The sequence below is a fragment of the Octopus bimaculoides genome, chromosome 16, assembly GCF_046866305.1.
Source record: "Octopus bimaculoides isolate indiv1 chromosome 16, ASM4686630v1, whole genome shotgun sequence".
Classification (NCBI taxonomy): Eukaryota; Metazoa; Mollusca; class Cephalopoda; order Octopoda; family Octopodidae; genus Octopus; species Octopus bimaculoides.
This window is the reverse complement of record NC_142943.1, coordinates 45,456,169-45,475,192: the sequence shown is the minus strand read 5'-3', so window position 1 is coordinate 45,475,192 and position 19,024 is coordinate 45,456,169. Positions and strand designations below refer to the sequence as shown.

General features: G+C 34.8%; 1 protein-coding gene across 11 annotated transcripts in view; it reads left to right on the top strand.

Moving 5' to 3' along the window:
• Positions 1–19,024, top strand: part of LOC106877392 (uncharacterized) — a 128,218-nt gene that overhangs the window by 60,817 nt on the left and 48,377 nt on the right. For 6 of the 11 annotated variants that reach the window (XM_089364559.1, XM_089364553.1, XM_089364560.1 and 3 more), the window contains 2 exons: positions 4,708–5,521; positions 14,363–14,392. In XM_089364559.1, the coding sequence (XP_089220685.1) occupies positions 4,994–5,521; positions 14,363–14,392 (558 nt within the window). In that variant the 5' untranslated portion in view covers positions 4,708–4,993. The remainder of the gene's footprint in view (positions 1–4,707; positions 5,522–14,362; positions 14,393–19,024) is intronic. The other 5 variants (XM_089364562.1, XM_089364556.1, XM_089364563.1 and 2 more) reach the window with 1 other exon arrangement.

The following is a 19,024-nucleotide window of genomic DNA, read 5'->3' as shown; positions in this document are numbered from 1 at the left end:
CTTTTCCCATCTCTGCCTTTCTCTGTCTGTCTGTCTGTCTGTCTGTCTGTCTGTCTGTCTGTCTGTCTGTCTGTCAGTATGTTTGACTGTCTGTCTGTCCGTCTCTAATACATTGATTAATGAAAGAGGATATTTCAAAGAGCGTGCGCTCACACACACACACACACACACACACACACCCTTAGTTAAGAACGAAAGTCAAGTAAGATGGTTGCTGTATGCTGTTTCTAATAGCACAATGGAATTGTCGGGGTAGTTGGTACGTCAACCAATAAAAACCGGTGAGTGAGAAATGGTGATGACTAACTGATTTATGGTGAAGTGTTATGGTTTTAACCAAAGGATTACGATTCGATTTCTATATGCTCTCACTTTTACCCCGTCTTTTAGGTTTCGATTGTTTATTTAAGCAGCTATGAAACACTGGACCATATATAGATATTCTAGGTTGGTTTGTGTTGTGTATGTATTAAAGCTATGCATGAAACTAATTTTCTCTGGAAGACTACCATATGGAAAAGATTAATACAGATTTGAATATTCCGTTTGAAGATATACATCATTATAGCTGGCAGTATATTAGAAAATATGATTAGGGCAGGCAGTTTGTATACATTTGAAGATTTTTTCATGTGTTAATAACTATTTAAACCCATCAAAATATTTTCACTCCAACGCCCAACTGATATTCACTGTCGGAATATTTCTACGTAATTATTAGGCGACACCATTTAATTAACTATAAATTAACAAGAATCAAACTATATAACGTATAATATAGGTTGATTGTTAACCTATATTATGTGGATCACTAGGAAAATATTCATTACTATTGTTTTTTTATTATTATTACCCATGGCATGCACGAGTGTTTTATATTCGAAATCAGTGAACTTGATACCGGATCACAACCAGTTTCCTTAGATACTGAAAACTTTTCTTACAATCCTTGCTGTTCCCAATAGAGCAGATTTCTAAATCAATGCAACTCTAGTAGTATCAATCTGTTATTATTATTATTATTATTATTATTATTGGGGTACAAATATACGAAGCCCAGTACACTCATCATGACTACCCGTCTGATAAGGGTACACCCAGTACATGCATCACAGCCACATGTGCGCGGCATGGTGAACTTAAGATAAACAGCGCACGACCTTACAGTTGGGACTCAGAATTTTCTTCAGGTTGAGTAGCGTATCCCGCTCAAAAGGTCCCTGAATAAAGTTTGTTTTCCAGAGGTGAATCATTCAAACCCCAAAGAATTCCTCTTTTATACCAAGACAAAGCAATGTACATGGATAATACTTCCAGTCAGTTAAGATCAAAAGCCAAAAGAGCCACTGCCTGGTACTGCGTCATGGCATTGGTATTGCATAAGGGAATTGGTACTGCATCTATTATTATTATTATTATTATTATTATTATTATTATTATTATTATTGATTTGACTCAGGTTTGATCTTATTTCTGGTAGGATTTATGTGGGTAACCACTTGCTTTCAATAGTCTTTCAAGTGCACAGAACCCTTCTAATAATATTTCATGTCCCTAAGATGTATTATTATTATTATTATTATTATTATTATTATTATTATTATTTTGATATACACTCAACAGATTAGACTGTTGGAAAAGAAAAGAATCCTAACATTGGGCCACAAGGAGTAGCCTCAGATGCCAAGACCCCCCCCCCCCATACCCATGAGGAAGTAGAAAAACTTTTGATCAGGAGTACAAGAAATATATCATTAAAAAGTGGGTAATTAGAGGTTCAATACCTCAATCCGGTTCCTCTGGGGTTAGTGTCTATGTTTGTTTTCGATTTCCTCGTATTTCGTTGTTGTTATGGTTTTGTTTTCATAATGGATTTGTCTCCATAGTTTTTTCATAGTTAGTGAATTACTTTTGTTGTTTTTCCCACATTTTTATGGATTTCTCTTCTTCCCGCTTTGTGTCTTCTTTCCATAGATTTTGTAGTTTTTCATGACATTGTCACTCCGCTCAGCAATTTCAGCGAACATAACTGCGACAATATTTTTGACTTTTTCTTCGTGTCTTATTTTCCGTGATTGTAGAAGAGCGATTTCTGTTTCCAGTCAGCATAGAGCTAAATTCGAACGTATCCTTGTCTCTTCCAGTGAATCACTTGTTACTTTAATAAGAAATTTTCTGGGCGGGATTGGGCTTTCTTTGCTATTAGCCTATCTACCTACCTATATTTCTATCTATCCATCTCCATTGTCATGGAAACTCACCCCAAAAAACAAAAACAATTTTCTCTTCTAGACAAAACTCCCCAAAAAACATCTGTTTTATATAATGAACAAGCTGTTTGTAAATTCCCAAAATTTTATTTGACAAGTTCAAGAAAGGAACAAAAGCGTTAATAATAATAAAGAAATAAAAAGATTTTTTCCCCTAAATTCTGACGACTTTTCTCTCTCTCTCTCTCTCTCTCTCTCTCTCTCTCTCTATATATATATATATATATATATATATATATATATATATATATATGTGTGTGTGTGTGTGTGGGGGGGTATGTATGTATGTTTGTTTGTATATAATATATGTAGGCATTTTCTTTTTACAATTTTCAGTTTTATTTCTCTGTTTCCTCGCAAATGCCAACCATTTCAATTGTTTAAATATCTGTTGGTTTATTTGAATGTAAAGAACAGGGTTTTTGTTTGTATTCTGAAGCCATCAATATCAATCTTCCGTTGTTTTTACAGATATGTTCGCACAACTACAGGAAATTCCTTTTATAATAGTTTCCTAATTAAATAAGACCCCTATCATCCTATACTCGTGGTAATATAATCTTTCTTTCTTAAAATTCTGGGTGGTGTATTCTTAAAGCATTATATTTCTCTGCCTTTCATATCAACTCTTCCTAATTGATTCGGCGTCCAGTTGAGAATATTAAAACACTCATTTCTTACTGGAACTGCCAGTTTATTGGTGCCTGTTAGCTTTTCTTTTCTCATTAAATCCTGTTTAAAGTGTTTAGTACGTCCTTATTATGACTTCCTGAAATTTTCTTTCATTCATGTTGATTGATTCCTTAATGTTTGTTTGTGATTTCTCTTATCTCTGTTTTGTTATATACCACGAGGTTAAAATTCATAATTAATTGCTTATCCTCTAAGGCAAAATCGGTGCATTTTACTCATGGAAATGTCATACATACATATATACATATATCCCACTTTGAAGGCTACATCGATGCATTCCAAAAACAAGAGATCCTCACTCATTACAACATAAAAGGCAGAAAATGTTGACAGACAACAGATTTAGGTTTTGCAAGCTCAAGACTGAAGACATTAACCACATTATTGCCAACTGTGAAAGAATGTTATTATCTTGCCATGAGGCATAATGCGGTTGCCAAAATGGTCTAGAACAGGATAACAAAAAAGGAAATACCGACAAATGAAGTTGACCGTATTCAGACCGTTAGGTCAAAAGACTATTGGTGGAACTTGAAAATTAAAACAACCATCAAGTTAAAACACAGATATATATTGTGTGGAATCACAAATTAGTGCAATTAAAGCTGAAACTCCGTACTTGTGAAAGGAATTCCTTAATCAAACAACCATCTCTGGTTAGTATGATACGCTTATTTTACACAAACCGCTGATACACAAGCGAAATGCAGTGAGAGGAAGTCATTAATGTTTTTCCAGCGAAGGAAACATTGACCAATTCGGGGCTACAGAATCAGAAGACACTACGTAATCGAAGCAGGAAGGACCTGTTTGCGAAGTTCTTAACCACATAACGCCCTGTATATTTTGTTTTGTAAATAGATATCGTTCTGAGTCACTGAAAGCAGAATTATTTCACCTAGATCGAACTACTACTACTATTACTACTACTACTACTACTACTACTACTACTTAAAGATAATTTGAACGCAAGGTATTGTTGGTTACTTCGTTATTCACTGAAATTATTCTTCATAATTGACCAATTCTTGCAATGTCGATTGACTCATAATCGTTTCGGAAAAATTGTGAACATATGTTTTTTTCTTGGTTTCCCGCCAAAAGCAAAGTTTACGTTTCTGTCTGTGATGTTATGATAAATAATTTGTTTTGGCAAAGTCGTTATCGCATCACTAGCTGGTTTCTTAAGCGGTTACTTAATGGTTATACAATAGTCAAATTATTTAGTAGACGTGTTTACGCACACACATAACTATACATGTGCATATATATGTATATATATATATATATATATATATATATATATATATATATATATATATATATATATATATTCACATAAATACATACACATTTGAGCCTCTGTGTTTATTTCTATGTGTGTTTAAATGAATGGGCATATGGAATGAATTGATTCAAAGTTTTCCCCATAATTGAGTGTAAATTGACTTTCTGTCAAATGCTAGGGCGTGTGATGTTAATTTTTTCAGCCTGATTATCTACGATAAATTGATGATAGTGTGATGTGCATGTGAAATAGTTTGATATGATTTTCTTTACATGTGAAGATATTTCTGCATAAAACGTTAATATTTTGCTTGTTTTGTTATTTTTGTCCGCAAAGAAATTGTACAGACAATTTTTGTTAATAAGTATTGTTTTATAAGGGCTGAATTTAGTTAAACTAATCATTAACTTAAATCGTATTAACAACGTTAAGTGAATGCTATATTTTATTTTTTAGATGCACCAACAATAATGTACATGAACGGGAACCACATATCTGCTATGAAATTGTTTTAACGGGCGCTATCATGAAACTTCCTTCATAAAATGAACAATCGTTTCTTGCTGATGTAAACAGTTATGGCAATGATAGCATGAAGTGTCAAAGTAGTCCAGGTAGAGAAAAATGATTTCGACAATGAATTATAACAAAAAGAATTTTGATTAAATGCTTAAAATATGCATATTTAATTTCCCTGAAATTGGTTTTGGATGTCTGAGTGATTTACAAATAACACATATCTATGGCCGAGTTCAAAAAGATTATATGCTTCATTCTTCTTATGATTACGCGAGTGGCGCTAGCGTCTTTAAGGCGTGATTTGCGAATTTTGGCTCGAATACTTCCCGGAGAGTATAGCAACCTAAAACAGTATCACAATGACGCTTATTTGTCAAATGCTGTACCCACACGAGAACGACATATCTTCTTTTGGTCACGCTATACACCGATTCAACTGCCATCTTTGGACGATGATACTACAAACTTTTATGTGGAACATTTTATGGACAAATCAATTAAACCAGCTCAGCAAAAGATATACAGTTTCCTCCATGATCCAGTTCAAAATTCTATCCGAATGGAAGTTTATAAATTGGAAGAGATTGGTGACATCCGTAATTCACGTGCAGCAAGATTTCAGTTACACAACATGACCAGTGCTGAACTCTATTCCAACAGAGAATGTGACATGTTTTGGAGACGATTAGGAATGCGAACTTTTGCGGCTGCTACTGGACCGCAGTGTGTAGCAAATATGAAAGGAGAAAAGGTAAGACACTATTATTAAAAAAAAAAAAACTATAAAGATGTATGAAACATTTAACAAAGTGTAACCAGCCATATACGTTCTTACATGTATACATTCATACACACATAGATACATATATTCATACACACTCATACATGCATACACACATGCATTCATACATGCATACATACATATGTATTGTTGTATATTTGTGTATATATATATCTGTGTGTGTTTTCATGTGTGAGTATTAAGCGATCTGTATGTGTAAATGCCCGTTAATGAATTATAGCTGTATTTTATGGGAGCAGTTAGATCAACAGACAAACATCAACAAAGGAGTTAATAACAAGAGTCTGAAACATTTGCGATACTAAAACATTAAATGTGAAAGAAGATTAACATTGAAATAATAATAGATATTTTAACAAAGTCATGATAATAATTACTAATTAAAAAACCCAAAAAACAAGTCACATTAAAAGCATATAATTATTTTACTCATTAAAAGTTTTCTTTCTGATAAGCACTGCTTTCCCCCTTTTCTTGTTTAAATATTGTATGAATCCTGTTATTTCATATTAACTCTTAAATGAATGAAATTGGAACGGACAAGCTCACTCTATTATCCCTCATCTTCTTCATCATTAATAATTAATTCATATTAGAATTCAAAGAAGACAGTTTGATCTGTTGTTTAACTACTTTTAGGCTTTTATCCGATCCATTTTCTGAACTGAATTATATTTTTCTGGTCAATCAAGTTATTTAATTATAATTAGTTACTCTTAAAGGATTTATTTTAACAAAGGGTATTTTAGAATTACAGTTAGATTTTGAAATGAAATGAAATATTTGGAAGATTCCTATGATCCATTCCGAATGCCATTGTCACAGATGATATGAATATCTGAGAGTTCTTTGTCTCCTTAGTTTTTACAGATCTATTTCTACACTAATTAACTGCACTGTCGGGTGTGATTTGATTGATACCAATTTGAATATGAGAGCAATTTTTAAAAAAATTTAAATAGCTTAAAAAAATCCTTTTGAAAACCATGTTATAATACTGACTGTAGAGTTAGGATGATTTTAAACTTAAGAAACACGATTCCAGTTTGGGGAAAGAGGTAGAGCTGATTAGATATTTATTCATTGGCGTCTGTAATTCACCGCAGAACAAATAGACCGAAGGAATTCGTTCTTAAAGCATCGAGTTATATTATATCTGTGTGTGTGTATCTTTTTTCTCTTGTATGACGTAATGTAATACGTTGTAAAGAAATACTTTATCTGTAGTGTACATTGGTTACGTGGTTCGAGTTACTTCTCTTGAATTTAGTTACTAAACACCACGGAAAAGGTATGAACGTACTACAGCATCATATTTGATATAAACCTCGTGCTTATGTGAGAAGACACAACTTCTATAGTGCAATAGTTTGTTTTTCATTTATAATAAACGTTTTGTATAAAAGAAATGACAACCTTATTAAAGACATATAGCCCACTTCACCTCTAACACAACAGGCGATTTTCATTTATTATGCTAATCTATTTGGTCACCACGTAGATCTAGTGCAGGTTCACAGAACAAAGTTTAAGAGAAGAGTTATTCAAGTAAAATCTTAAAAACAGTAACTGTTCTACTGTTTCCAAATTCAGAAACTTGTGAACAAAAAACTACTGAATGTTTGAATTAAAAGAAGACAGAAAAATTGTTGTTGATATGTGAAGCTTGTTATGTTTGGTCAGTGATATAATAGTCTAGTGTTTAGCGTTGACTACAAACAGATACTCACGTACTAAGACTTATCTGTTAACAATCCGACAGAGAATTTGTCTATTTAGCGTCGACAAGAAAACTTGTTCAAATTAGTAATATTCGAAATTACATACGCACACACGCACTCATACACCCACACTCACGCACAAACACAGTCTCTCTCTCTCACACACACACACACACACACACACACACACACACACACACACACACACACACACACACACACACACACACACACACACACACACACACTTTCTAAAAATAGAGAAATAGTAAGTGCAATAGGTATATGTAGTATTGAATCATAAAACGGAGAACTTCGCGACTTCCACAGGGGCAATAACTTCTTCAAATTTCTTTCAGTCACAGAGCACCTCGGTTAAACTCCATCTTTTCACTCTAGATTTTCCTCTAGAAGGGGTCTATATCTTCTCTAGATTTTCCTCCAGAAGGGGTCTATATCTTACACGGCTGATGGTCTTCTGTAAGTCAGCTGTCCTTTCCTCTGTTGTTAAAACCCATGATGACACTTTCTTTGTTGCTTCGGTTTTATTTACTTTTTGAGGGTCCTTTGTCTATTGTTTTGCGGTAGTAGGCAAAGCTTATAGACAGGCGTTAATCTGCCAGAAAGAGGGCTGATTACACTGCTGTAAATACCCCTCTCCAATTTCATTATCAGCTTTTAATACCGTGTCTGTTAGTCTTTCCTTACTTTGGCAAAGAATACTCTCTCTTCGAGGGAGTACTTCAGAGCTAAAGTTACTTTTTCTTTAAAAATTTTACTTAGTGCATATTTCACGGATATACCCCCCCCCCCCCCCCCCTGATTACTACTACAATGATCTTTAGAGGGACAATGGTCAGTTGCGTTAACCTGCAATGTAGCTTGGCTGGTAGGCAGTATAGAATCTGTTGGAATGTTGTTAACTGTGAAACTGTGTGGAGTTCTAACATTGTTCACTGTTTGCTTGGGAGAAGGCTAACTTGAGATCTTCTTTTAATAAAGTTACAATCACTAACTTTCTTCCTATGTTCCACAAATTTTACTTGTTGACGTAATTGTTTTACAGTCAAATGATTTTGTGCTAGGTGCAGATAGACCCAATATGATTTCAGTCTATTCATATACCCAACAGCGCGGTTTTGTTTCACTCTCCTATAACAGTTAAATAAATCAGTACTCAATTCATAACTCTAAGAAAAATGAGTTTTGTAATTACGGATCCTCCATAAAAACAGCTAGAAAGATTCTGTTTACCTGTTGAGCTGTTGTTTTCGTTCTGTTCGTCGGGTGTGTTGTTGTTAATGTCGTGTCCAGTCATGTTGCTTGTAGTAACTCCCTGCATGGTAAATTCTAGTTTCAGTCGAAAATCATTACGATCTTGAATAAAAGGTTCCCTCAATTAATTCATCTGAAGATTAACCAGTTATTTAACAAGGCTGATTGTAGTGGCTTCAAAGTTGGAGATAATATTCACAATGAAGTAGTTGTATGCTGTCAACTTACTGTGACAGTCCCCTGTCTTTATCTTATGATATTTACTTTGTATTATATTATACTCGTTTATTGTGCTTTTAATTATTAATTTTTCTATATGTGATAGTGGATTTTCATTGATGAGTTCATGAAACTTGGTTCTTTTCCCTAAAACTATATATTTATATATATTTTAATCTGTAAAGCTCAATTTAATTTTAATTTTTTATAAATTGATTTTAATGAGTTTTTACCTGTAATTTTGGATTTTGTCCCTCATATCATTATTATTATTATTATTATTATTATTATTATTATTATTATTATTACTATTATTATTATATATATATATATATATATATATATATATATATATATATATATATATATATATATATATATATATATATATATATATATATATATATATATATATATATATATTTACTTTAAGCATATCTAATTAGAAATACTTTTCCATATTAGCACAAACGTTGAGACAACCGATGGTATTATTAAAGTGAAGCAGGATTGAGACAAGAGATTTGATGGGATTTGAATGCAAAATGTAGAAAGATAACAAGTAATTCACGACATTTAATTCAGTGCTTTATGACTTATGACATGCACAACACTTCGAGATAATTGGCATGATGAAAGATGGGTAGAAATTAGTGTCCGTCAATGAAGACATTTCATGTCTATTTAACTGTGTGTTTGGAAAAGAAATAAAAATTGCGACACTCAAGTCTTCTTGCCTGAAAGACAGAGTCTTTATTCATGGAAAACATTCGATTTATTAGTAGAAGTTGTAAATTAATAACTTTAACCCACAACTTTTATCTTGGTTATCGTTTCTTAATTCCTGTCTATTTGTATGTATTGAGCTTTTATGGTTTACATTTTCAAAATATTGTGTGTTTTTAAAACCGAAGAAATAAGAATGATTCCGTAAGTATCTATAAGTTTTTCTTTTTAGAAACTTCTGCTAAATAATTTGTAATGATTTGTAGCTCTTTTTACATCTAAGTGCTGGATTATTGGCAAGCAATTTAGATTTAATTGTTAAAACATAAACATTTGTAGCGTGAGCTATTTTTATAAAACATCTTTCTGATTCTCTCATTGCTACTATTGAACACTAAGCAATTAGAATAATAGACACGCTCTGTAAAATTAGAGACAGAATAATAATTATTATATTCTCGGAAGAGTCATTTTATTTTTTGGAGGGTTTTAAGTTAAGATTTTGTGTCTCATTGACTGGAAAACAAACAATTGAGAAACAAAAAGAAAAATTCAAATTTAATTTATTTACGTTTTTCTTTTCTTTTTGGAAGGACACTAACACTACAATCTATTTGTAGCGTTCTGTTATCAATTCTTCGATTTCTAAAATTATGGAAAAAATAAAAATAACTTTCAAAAACTAAGATAGGAATGAGACTGGTAGCTACCAAGATTGTAAGAATGCTTTTCATTATCATATTACAATAAAATAATTAAAGACCCCGTCGAAGTTGTTATAATTAATACACACTTTCCTCTTAAGTTTACAATATTCTTGTATTCTCTTTCTCCAGTTTACATTCAAGTAAATCGACCCATGTACACATTATCGAACCTAATGATATATTACACACTCTTTTCATCTCGTTTCCTTGATTTCATTGATTAAATATTTAATGACCAAGAGAAGGTATTGTCTACGTTGAGTTACAAATATAATTACAGATAAACAACTATTGTTACTACGAATACTTAGTTCCAGCTCTGTTCGTTAGCAGAAAACATTGGGCAACCTGCCTTCTCTTTTTGCAACACTCTCCTTATCAATAAAGTTTGTCAAATCAGTAGAAGCAAGTTGATAAATAACCTGTCTTCCACTTTCTGTTGTTATTAAACAATACAATATCGATGAATTATATATACATATATTCAGTTCACACACACACACACACACACACACACACACACACACACACACACACACACACACACACACACACACACACACACACACACACACACACATATATATATATATATATATATATATATATATATAGTAGGCATCCGTCGGTCTCGAGAGGCCATGGATCTGCGCCCGAAGAAATCGTATCAGCTACTGGTGGTGCAGCGTCTGCTGTAGCTGCAGAAGTCCATACGGGAGTGGTAGTCACGCATACACCAACTGTATTTGAAGGAGCTCTCTGCCGCGCCATTTGTTTTTCCTTCCGCTGAGTGCGCTTTTCTTTGGTGGCGAGTTCCTGTTTTGCTTCCGCTCGTTTCATCCCCTTTTGCAGTATTTGTTTCCAGTGTGGGTGATCGTTTTTAACCTCCTCCTATCTTAGGACGTCTAGATGAAGCGGCTTCGTATGCCTCTTGCAGTCGTCCTTGAAACGAAGATGAGGTCGTCCTCGTGCTCTTGTGCTTGTGGTAAATTCCCCATACAAGAAGTCTTTTCCAATCCTTCCGTCCAGCATGCGATGTACATGACGGAGCCAGCGCAAACAATGCTGCTGGAGCAGGGTGAGTATGCTGGGTACCTCGGCTCAGTTGAGGACTTCGGTGTTGGGGATGTGGTCGGTCCACTTGACATCCAAGATGCGTCTCAAATTACGCGGGTGAAAGAGATTGAGACGCCGCTCCTGTCTGGAGTAGAGGCTCCACATCTCACTGCCGTAAAGTAGCGTACTAAGGACGCACGCCTTGTAGACAGTAATCTCGGTGTTTGCAGCCAGTTTTTTTTTGTTTTCCCAGACCCTCTTTGTGAGCCTGGCAAATGTGGGAGATGCTTGTCCGTTTCGCCTGCTGATCTCAGGATCCAGCGAGAGGTAATCAGCGATGGTAGAGTTGAGATAGGTGAATTGATGGACTACCTCCAGGTTGTAGTTGGTGATGGTGGGTGGTGAGTACTTGAGACTTTGGGTCTTCTTCAGACCGATAGTCAGGCTGAGTTCCTGACAGGCCTTTGAAAATTTGTCCACGAAGTGCTGCCTTTGCTCTTCAGAGTGCGCTGTCAGTGCTGCGTCGTCCACGAATAGCCTTTCTCTGACAAATACCTGACGCACCCTGTGTTTTGCTTTCAGCCTCGACGGACTAAACAATTTATCGTCTGATTTGGTTTGAAGGTAAACACCATTAGTTGATGTCCAAAATGCATGTTTCAGCATGACTGCAAAGAAGATGCCAAACAGAGTGGGGGAAAGCACACAGCCCTTCTTCATGCCGCTACGTACGTTAAATGCTTCCGGAAAAAGAGCCATCAAGTTGAACGACACTTTTCCGCGTGAAATGATTGGATAATCTTGAGGAGTCTTGGAGGACAGCCAATCTTGGCAAGGATTTTGAATAAGCCGTCTCTACTGACTAAGTCAAAAGCCTTTGCGAGGTAGATGAAGGTGATAAAAAGTTGCCTTTGCTCTCGGCGCTTCAGTAGCTGTCGAAGAGAGATCATGTTGGTGGTGGAGCGTTCTGATCTGAAACCGTACTGAAATTCGGGCTATACCCTCTCAGCGAATTTCTGTATTCTGTTTAGGATCACCGAGCAAAGACCTTCCCAACGATGCTTTACAGAATAATACCTCGGTAGTTATTAAAGTCGCTTTCGTCCCTTTTGTTCTTATATAGGGTGACAATGATAATGTTGCTTATTACTAGGGTTGTTATTTAATTTTAGTTTGGGCTGTTGCCTCAGGACAAAATCTTACGGCAAACGGCTATTCACGCGAGCTGTTTGTCTTATCTGGTAGTGATTGGGGGGTGGGGGTGAGTGTAATTGTTACGGGAAGAACGGGAGCAAGCTGATCTATCTATCTATCTATCTATCTATCTATCTATCTATCTATCTATCTATCTATCTGTCTATCTATCTATCTATCTATCTATCTATCTATCTATCTATCTATCTATATATCTATCTATCTATCTATCTATCTATCTATCTATCTATCTATTTATCTATACGCGCGCGAGTGAGTGAGTGAGAGAGAGAGTGTGTGTGTGTGTGTATGTACGTATTGCATGTTGTATTCTACCTTATTTCAACATATCTATTGCAACGTAATTAGGCTAAACAGAACGATCATTTTGAAAACATACCTGACACTGGTATTTAACATTAATGTCATTCAGATATTTTAGTTCATGTCCTCATCACTAACAAAATTATTGTTGAAGAGCAGATGACCATATCGGTACTTCACGCCGTTAAAAGTTCGCTTACACTTTTCTGAGATCAAAAATACCTCGGCGTCTCCTTTGAAAGTTATTTGAGTATCAGTAATATACTTTATGTTCAGCCAACACTATATAATAGTACAACAAAATGTTTTAATAAATTATAGTTGTCCGAAATAACTTTTTTTATGATAATTGTTTCACAGCTCTGTTTTTGTAGAGCCGGAAACATACCGAACGGGAAGCTAAACAGTTTCACTTATAAAATACACTTTAGGATAGAATGTAAGTAAATTGGTTTTAAATAGTGGTTTGTTATTCTATTCCTAAACTTCTCAGGACAGGTGTCAACTCTATTGTCAAGCATTAATTAGAATTTAACGAGATCCTATGAAACTTTAGTTGAGACAGCTAATGCCTCTGGAATGTTTTCATAGTCTAGCAGAGCACACCTCAATGTTTTACGAGATACCGACCTGTAGTTAGAAGAGGTCGAGAAGGAATATGAAGAAATATTATTGTCCAGAACATGGCTCAAACGAATCCAAATTCACGATTTTCAGTTATTTTACCAATAAAGGCTGTTGAATACTTCAATGAATCATTGTAAGGATTTCTACTTACCTGTCAGTTTTCCAGAATAAAAATCTCAGTTGAAAAGAGACAAGGAATGGGATGGTATATTACTGATAAACTACTTCCATAAAGTTACCAGACTTCTCTGTCTCCCCACTTCCTCTATCTCTTTCTCCGTATACCATCTCTCTATCCCTGTCTTTCTCATAATGTTACTTCATGTTATTTTTGTAAAAATTCTCTGTATTATACAAGTAGAGAAAAATACAGTACAAGTATTTCAATTTTCGTTAACCTGTTTTATCTCTCTATCATCCCTTATCCTATCTATCTATCTATCTATCTATCTATCTATCTATCTATCTATCTATCTATCTATCTATCTGTCTGTCCGTCTATTTGTGTATGGATATATGTATATATTATAACTGAATATATGTATATATTATAAATGAATATATGTATATATTATATATGTATGAATATGTGTATATATGCTAACTGAAAAGATCGTAATTGCAGAACTCCGAGTCTCATACTTCCGATCATTCAACTGGTGACTGGAGTCTGTTTTCTCTTCAACAACTTGTTGTTTGAATATATTTCAGGCTGAAAGGTTAGAAACGTGTAAGTCGGAGTTCTGGAATCACAAAGCTTTCATTTATAACGTATTAAAGAATTCTCTGCATTTACGTATAGAGTTCTGTAATTTATTGCTTCCTGGTGAATCTTATATATATATATATATATATGTGTGTGTGTGTGTGTGTGTATGTATGTATTTATGTATATAGACATACACCAGTATGTAATATCATTAATCCAATTCTCTTTCAAGGATAACGTTCTCAATCTTGTTGGACGTCAGGTAAGTGTTTATTTACAACTTGTGTGAGTTGTTGTCATATTCTCTCGTCGTATTTCAATCATTTTTTTTCTTTCATTATATTTTTGTTTTAACTTTTTACTCACATTAATATTATCAATTCACAAATATAAACGTAGAGATAGTATTTTTTTTTAGTAAATCTTGCTATAGTCTTATGTGTAGTGTCGTATGCTCTGTATTGTTTCCAACACCAAGTTGTTTTTTTTTATACACTACATAAGCGATGTTTCCTTTCCCTGCATGTAATGTGAAGAATCGATGACCTTCAAACTTTACTTTTCGTTCTGTATCAAACACCTTTATAAGAACCATTCAACGTATTTAAAGAAATATTATTATTGCGGTCGATTTGCAACCGATTTTTTTACTGTAAATTTTTTTTTTTTTTTCATTTTCCCTAATTGTATTCTGATGTTTTATGAAGCTTTGTGTAACTTCTGAGCAACGAATGATTTCTATTTTTGTTTTGTAACTCAGTATTTTGTACGAAGTCTATTTTAAAGCATTCGTATTCCCAGCAGTCACCAGAAATAGATATGTAATAAATATTTTAATTCTTCTTCTGATCTTAGCAGACAGAAATGAACTGTATTTCATGTGTGTTTCATCATTTCGCCAACAAAAACAAAAATCATTGCGCCAAAAACTCGCAGATTTAGCCTCCAGAATAATATGCTTTTCCGGAATGATTAGTTGTGAATGAAAATGGTGAGTGGAAAGCAGAATCGGTGGAGCATCAGATAAAAATCCTTTGGCGTTTGGATATATCACCTTACTTTTAGCTATCTACCGACTTCAAAGCTCCACGCTGGGAGATGGTATGATTTTGATATATTGAACCTTCTGGCCTCTTCTCTAGCGCCTGTTCTTTCCTATTCCCTCTTCCCTTCGTTTATTTAATTTTACGCATTTGTATTCACTCTGATGAAGCTCTACGAACTAGATCAAATCTCCTATGAAGATTACGAATATTAATTTCGAAATTCTTTCGTAAACCCCGATTGGTATTGGAAGCGGAAACAGCTGTAAGAAATGTTATGTCATGTTTTATATTAAAAAATAATCTACGGATAGGGGTCCAATTTGTTTGGACCCCTATAGCACAGGTAACTGCGATAGTACAGGTAACTGATACCGATAGTAAATACGGATATTTTTATCCCTTATTCGGTTACTACAACCGCTAATATGCATATATTTATATATTATTTATATTATTATATGATCGAACGCCACATATATCACAACACCTACACACCACATCACACCACCTCACACCAATCTAAACACACTAGCACTGACCACTTCCCAGCACCCATACCACACACCACTATCTGCACACAAACACACCATCGTCCATACACACACACACTTAAACATTTTCATGCGTATCTTCGTTTTGGGATCACCAATACTTTATTATCTCTTCTTTCTATCTCTCCTGTCAAACCATTTTTTCCCAAACAGTCACCGTGCTTCATCGCTAAATCCACACGCTTTTTTATTCTCTCTAGGCAGCAGTATTCGAGGTGTGGCCATGCAAAGAAGGAGATGACACCCTGTTCTCGGCACCGGAAGGTTCTTGGGATTCAGGAGTTCATCCTACGAGCTATAGCAACCTTATTGTTGATGTGGGCTCTCCAGCTGAGATTGTTGTCAACAATTATTCCTAAGTCCCTGATATTATTAGACGCTGTGTGTGATTCCCCTGAAGGAAGAGAGTATGGCTGTTTTAGCATAGTCTTTCTTGCAAAATGCATCAGTTGATATATATATATATATATATATATATATATATATATATATATATATATATATATATATATATATATATATATATATATATATATATATATATATATATATATATATATATATATATATATATATATATATATATATATATATATATATATATATATATCGCAGAAGTGGCTGTGTGGTAAGTAGCTTGCTTACCAACCACATGGTTTCGGGTTCAGTCCCACTGCGTGGCACCTTGGACAAGTGTCCGCTACTACAGCCTCGGGTCGACCAAAGCCTTGTGAGTGGATTTGGTAGGTGGAAACTGAAAGAAGCCTATCGTACATATGTATGTGTGTGTGTGTGTATGTGTATGTTTGTTCTGTGTAGGTCCTATCACCATCGCTTGGCAACTGATGCTGATGTGTTTACGTCCCCGTAACTTAGCGGTTCGGTAAAAGAGACCGATAGAATAAGTACTAGGCTTACAAAGAATAAGTCCTGAGGTTGATTTGTTCGACTAAAGGCGGTGCTCCAGCATAGCCGCAGTCAAATCACTGAAACAAATAAAAGAATATTGAACTGTTGAAGACATTCATATACCGGAAATAGCTGAGGCGAAATAAGTTGTATTTTGATACATGTACTTGATTCTCAAAAACTTCAGTCACTGACTCTGCTGGATAAAATTTGATACTGAGTGTAGTGGTTGTTGCTCTTTAACTTCTGGTGAGTCCTGATCGAGGAGACCTATGTTTAAGGTACTATTCAGATCTTTGCCTAGGTAGCATGTACTTTGGAATACACTCTATAAGTTCGTTCGTAAAATAATAGTTTATGAACTAAAAGAAATTTGATCAACTGATCGTGCAGAGGCTCCCTTGTTGGGTAGCTTCTAACAGAAGTGGTAACACTGAAAACGGGACCTAAGTTTCATTGGCGTGCAATACTGAGTTCAGTCTGAATTGCAGAGGGACTCACCAAGATGACTTGTCAGATATTTAATATAAAGATGACGCCCTCAGATTTAACTCAACAACCAAATGATTTATGGGATTGTTTTTGAAAGTATATGTACATGTTTATTAGGTTTACAACAGGAAACAAGATTCCTGTGAACTGATATCAATTTTCAATTTCCGGTTTGATTTTCCTTTCAATCATTTCCCTTCGTGAATGTTACTAATGTCCACGAGAAAGACATAACTGTAACACCAATTGATTTCCTCGACTGCATAAACTTGGGTGTGTGGTTATAAGAGAAATCTATTTTACTGATCGTATACGGATGTTTAAGATTATGGTTTTCTCAAGTTAAGAACTAATATAATTAATAAGACAAACGCACAGTACATTAACTTTTTTTGTTGTTGACTAAAAAGGAAGCTTGTCAGAAATGGCAGTGAAACTTTAGCGCTCTGAAAGGGAACGAACGTCTCATCTTAATGAAATCAATTATAACTTCTGATGCCAATGTACTGAAGACTGTTTCCTTTGCTTCATAAACAGAGCAAAATATTCTTGTGCAGAAATTCGGTATACTTTGTACTATTGATGTATAACGGTAGTACGGATATTTAAACATGAGTATATATTTTAGTTTCCCATTTATTTACAGTGTTACATTACATTACTAAGTGACTCATATTCACAGCTAAATGAAACTCTTTGAAAGCGAGGATTCTAGGACATAGACAGAGGGAAATATCAGATGCAACTTACGAACTGCTGAACCTGGTGTATGCAGGTGTATGTAGATGAACATATATATCAGGTCATCCCATAAGTTCTGTCCGAATTTTGAACAAAGAAAACAAGTGATCAAATGTTATATTTAATTGAAATTTAATCATCAATGTACTTTCCCTGATTATCTATGACTTCCTTCCATATATTTACAAGCTCTTTAATCCCATCAATGTAAAACTCTTTAGGTTTCAAAGCGAAGAACTCTGAAATGTCAGTTTCGACCTCCTCCTGGCTTGCGAAAGTTATGTCCCCCAAACGATTCTGTAAACTACGAAACAAATGGTAGTCTGAAGAAGCAAGGTCGGGAGAATAAGGTGGATGAGGAATTTTTTCCAAACCAAGCTCTTCGACCTTCTGTGATGTGATCTTTGCAGTGTGGGGTCGCGCATTGTCCTGATGAAACATCACTCCTATTCATTTCACTAAAGCAGGTTTTTTTCTTCTTCAAAGCTTGGTTCAAACGCTCTAATTGCTGACAGTAGACTTGAGCACGGGGAAACCTACAATGATATATAATAACAGTGTGTAACCATTTAACGTTCCAAAGAAATCAACAGCCAAAAACTGCGAGGCGACCCTCATCAAGATGGCTTGCTTCTGACTCGTGTTTGAAGCTTGCTCTATTTTTATAGGGAGTCCATGGCTCAAATTTGTATATGCTTTGCATAGGACTTGATTGGTAGAGGATAGTCACATGACTGGTCTTAAAAAATTTTGCAGGTTCCCCGCTACGTTCGTGTGTTAGTATCAAGTGACATTGTTTGGCGTCGTAAATTAAGGTTGATACGATTGACTGAACATGTTTAGTGATAGTACCACACAGTCAGTGCTCTGAATGTTTTCTGTCAAGTGTTTGTAGAGAATGAACTCGTGATAAACTTTAGAACCTTCTGTACGTTTCCTGCTACGTCCGTGCGTTAGTGTCACGTGATAGTATATTTTGTGCCTAAAATGAAGGCCGACACGGTTGAGCGAACATATTTAGTTATAATCAGGACACTCTAAATTTAATCTGTCAGGTGGGTGAGTGGACAAGAGTCGTTTGTATATAGTCCAGTGGCTAAAGTTTAGGTTGTTAGTTGTTTAGGTTCCTCATGTTAAGTGGAGAATGAGTTTTGT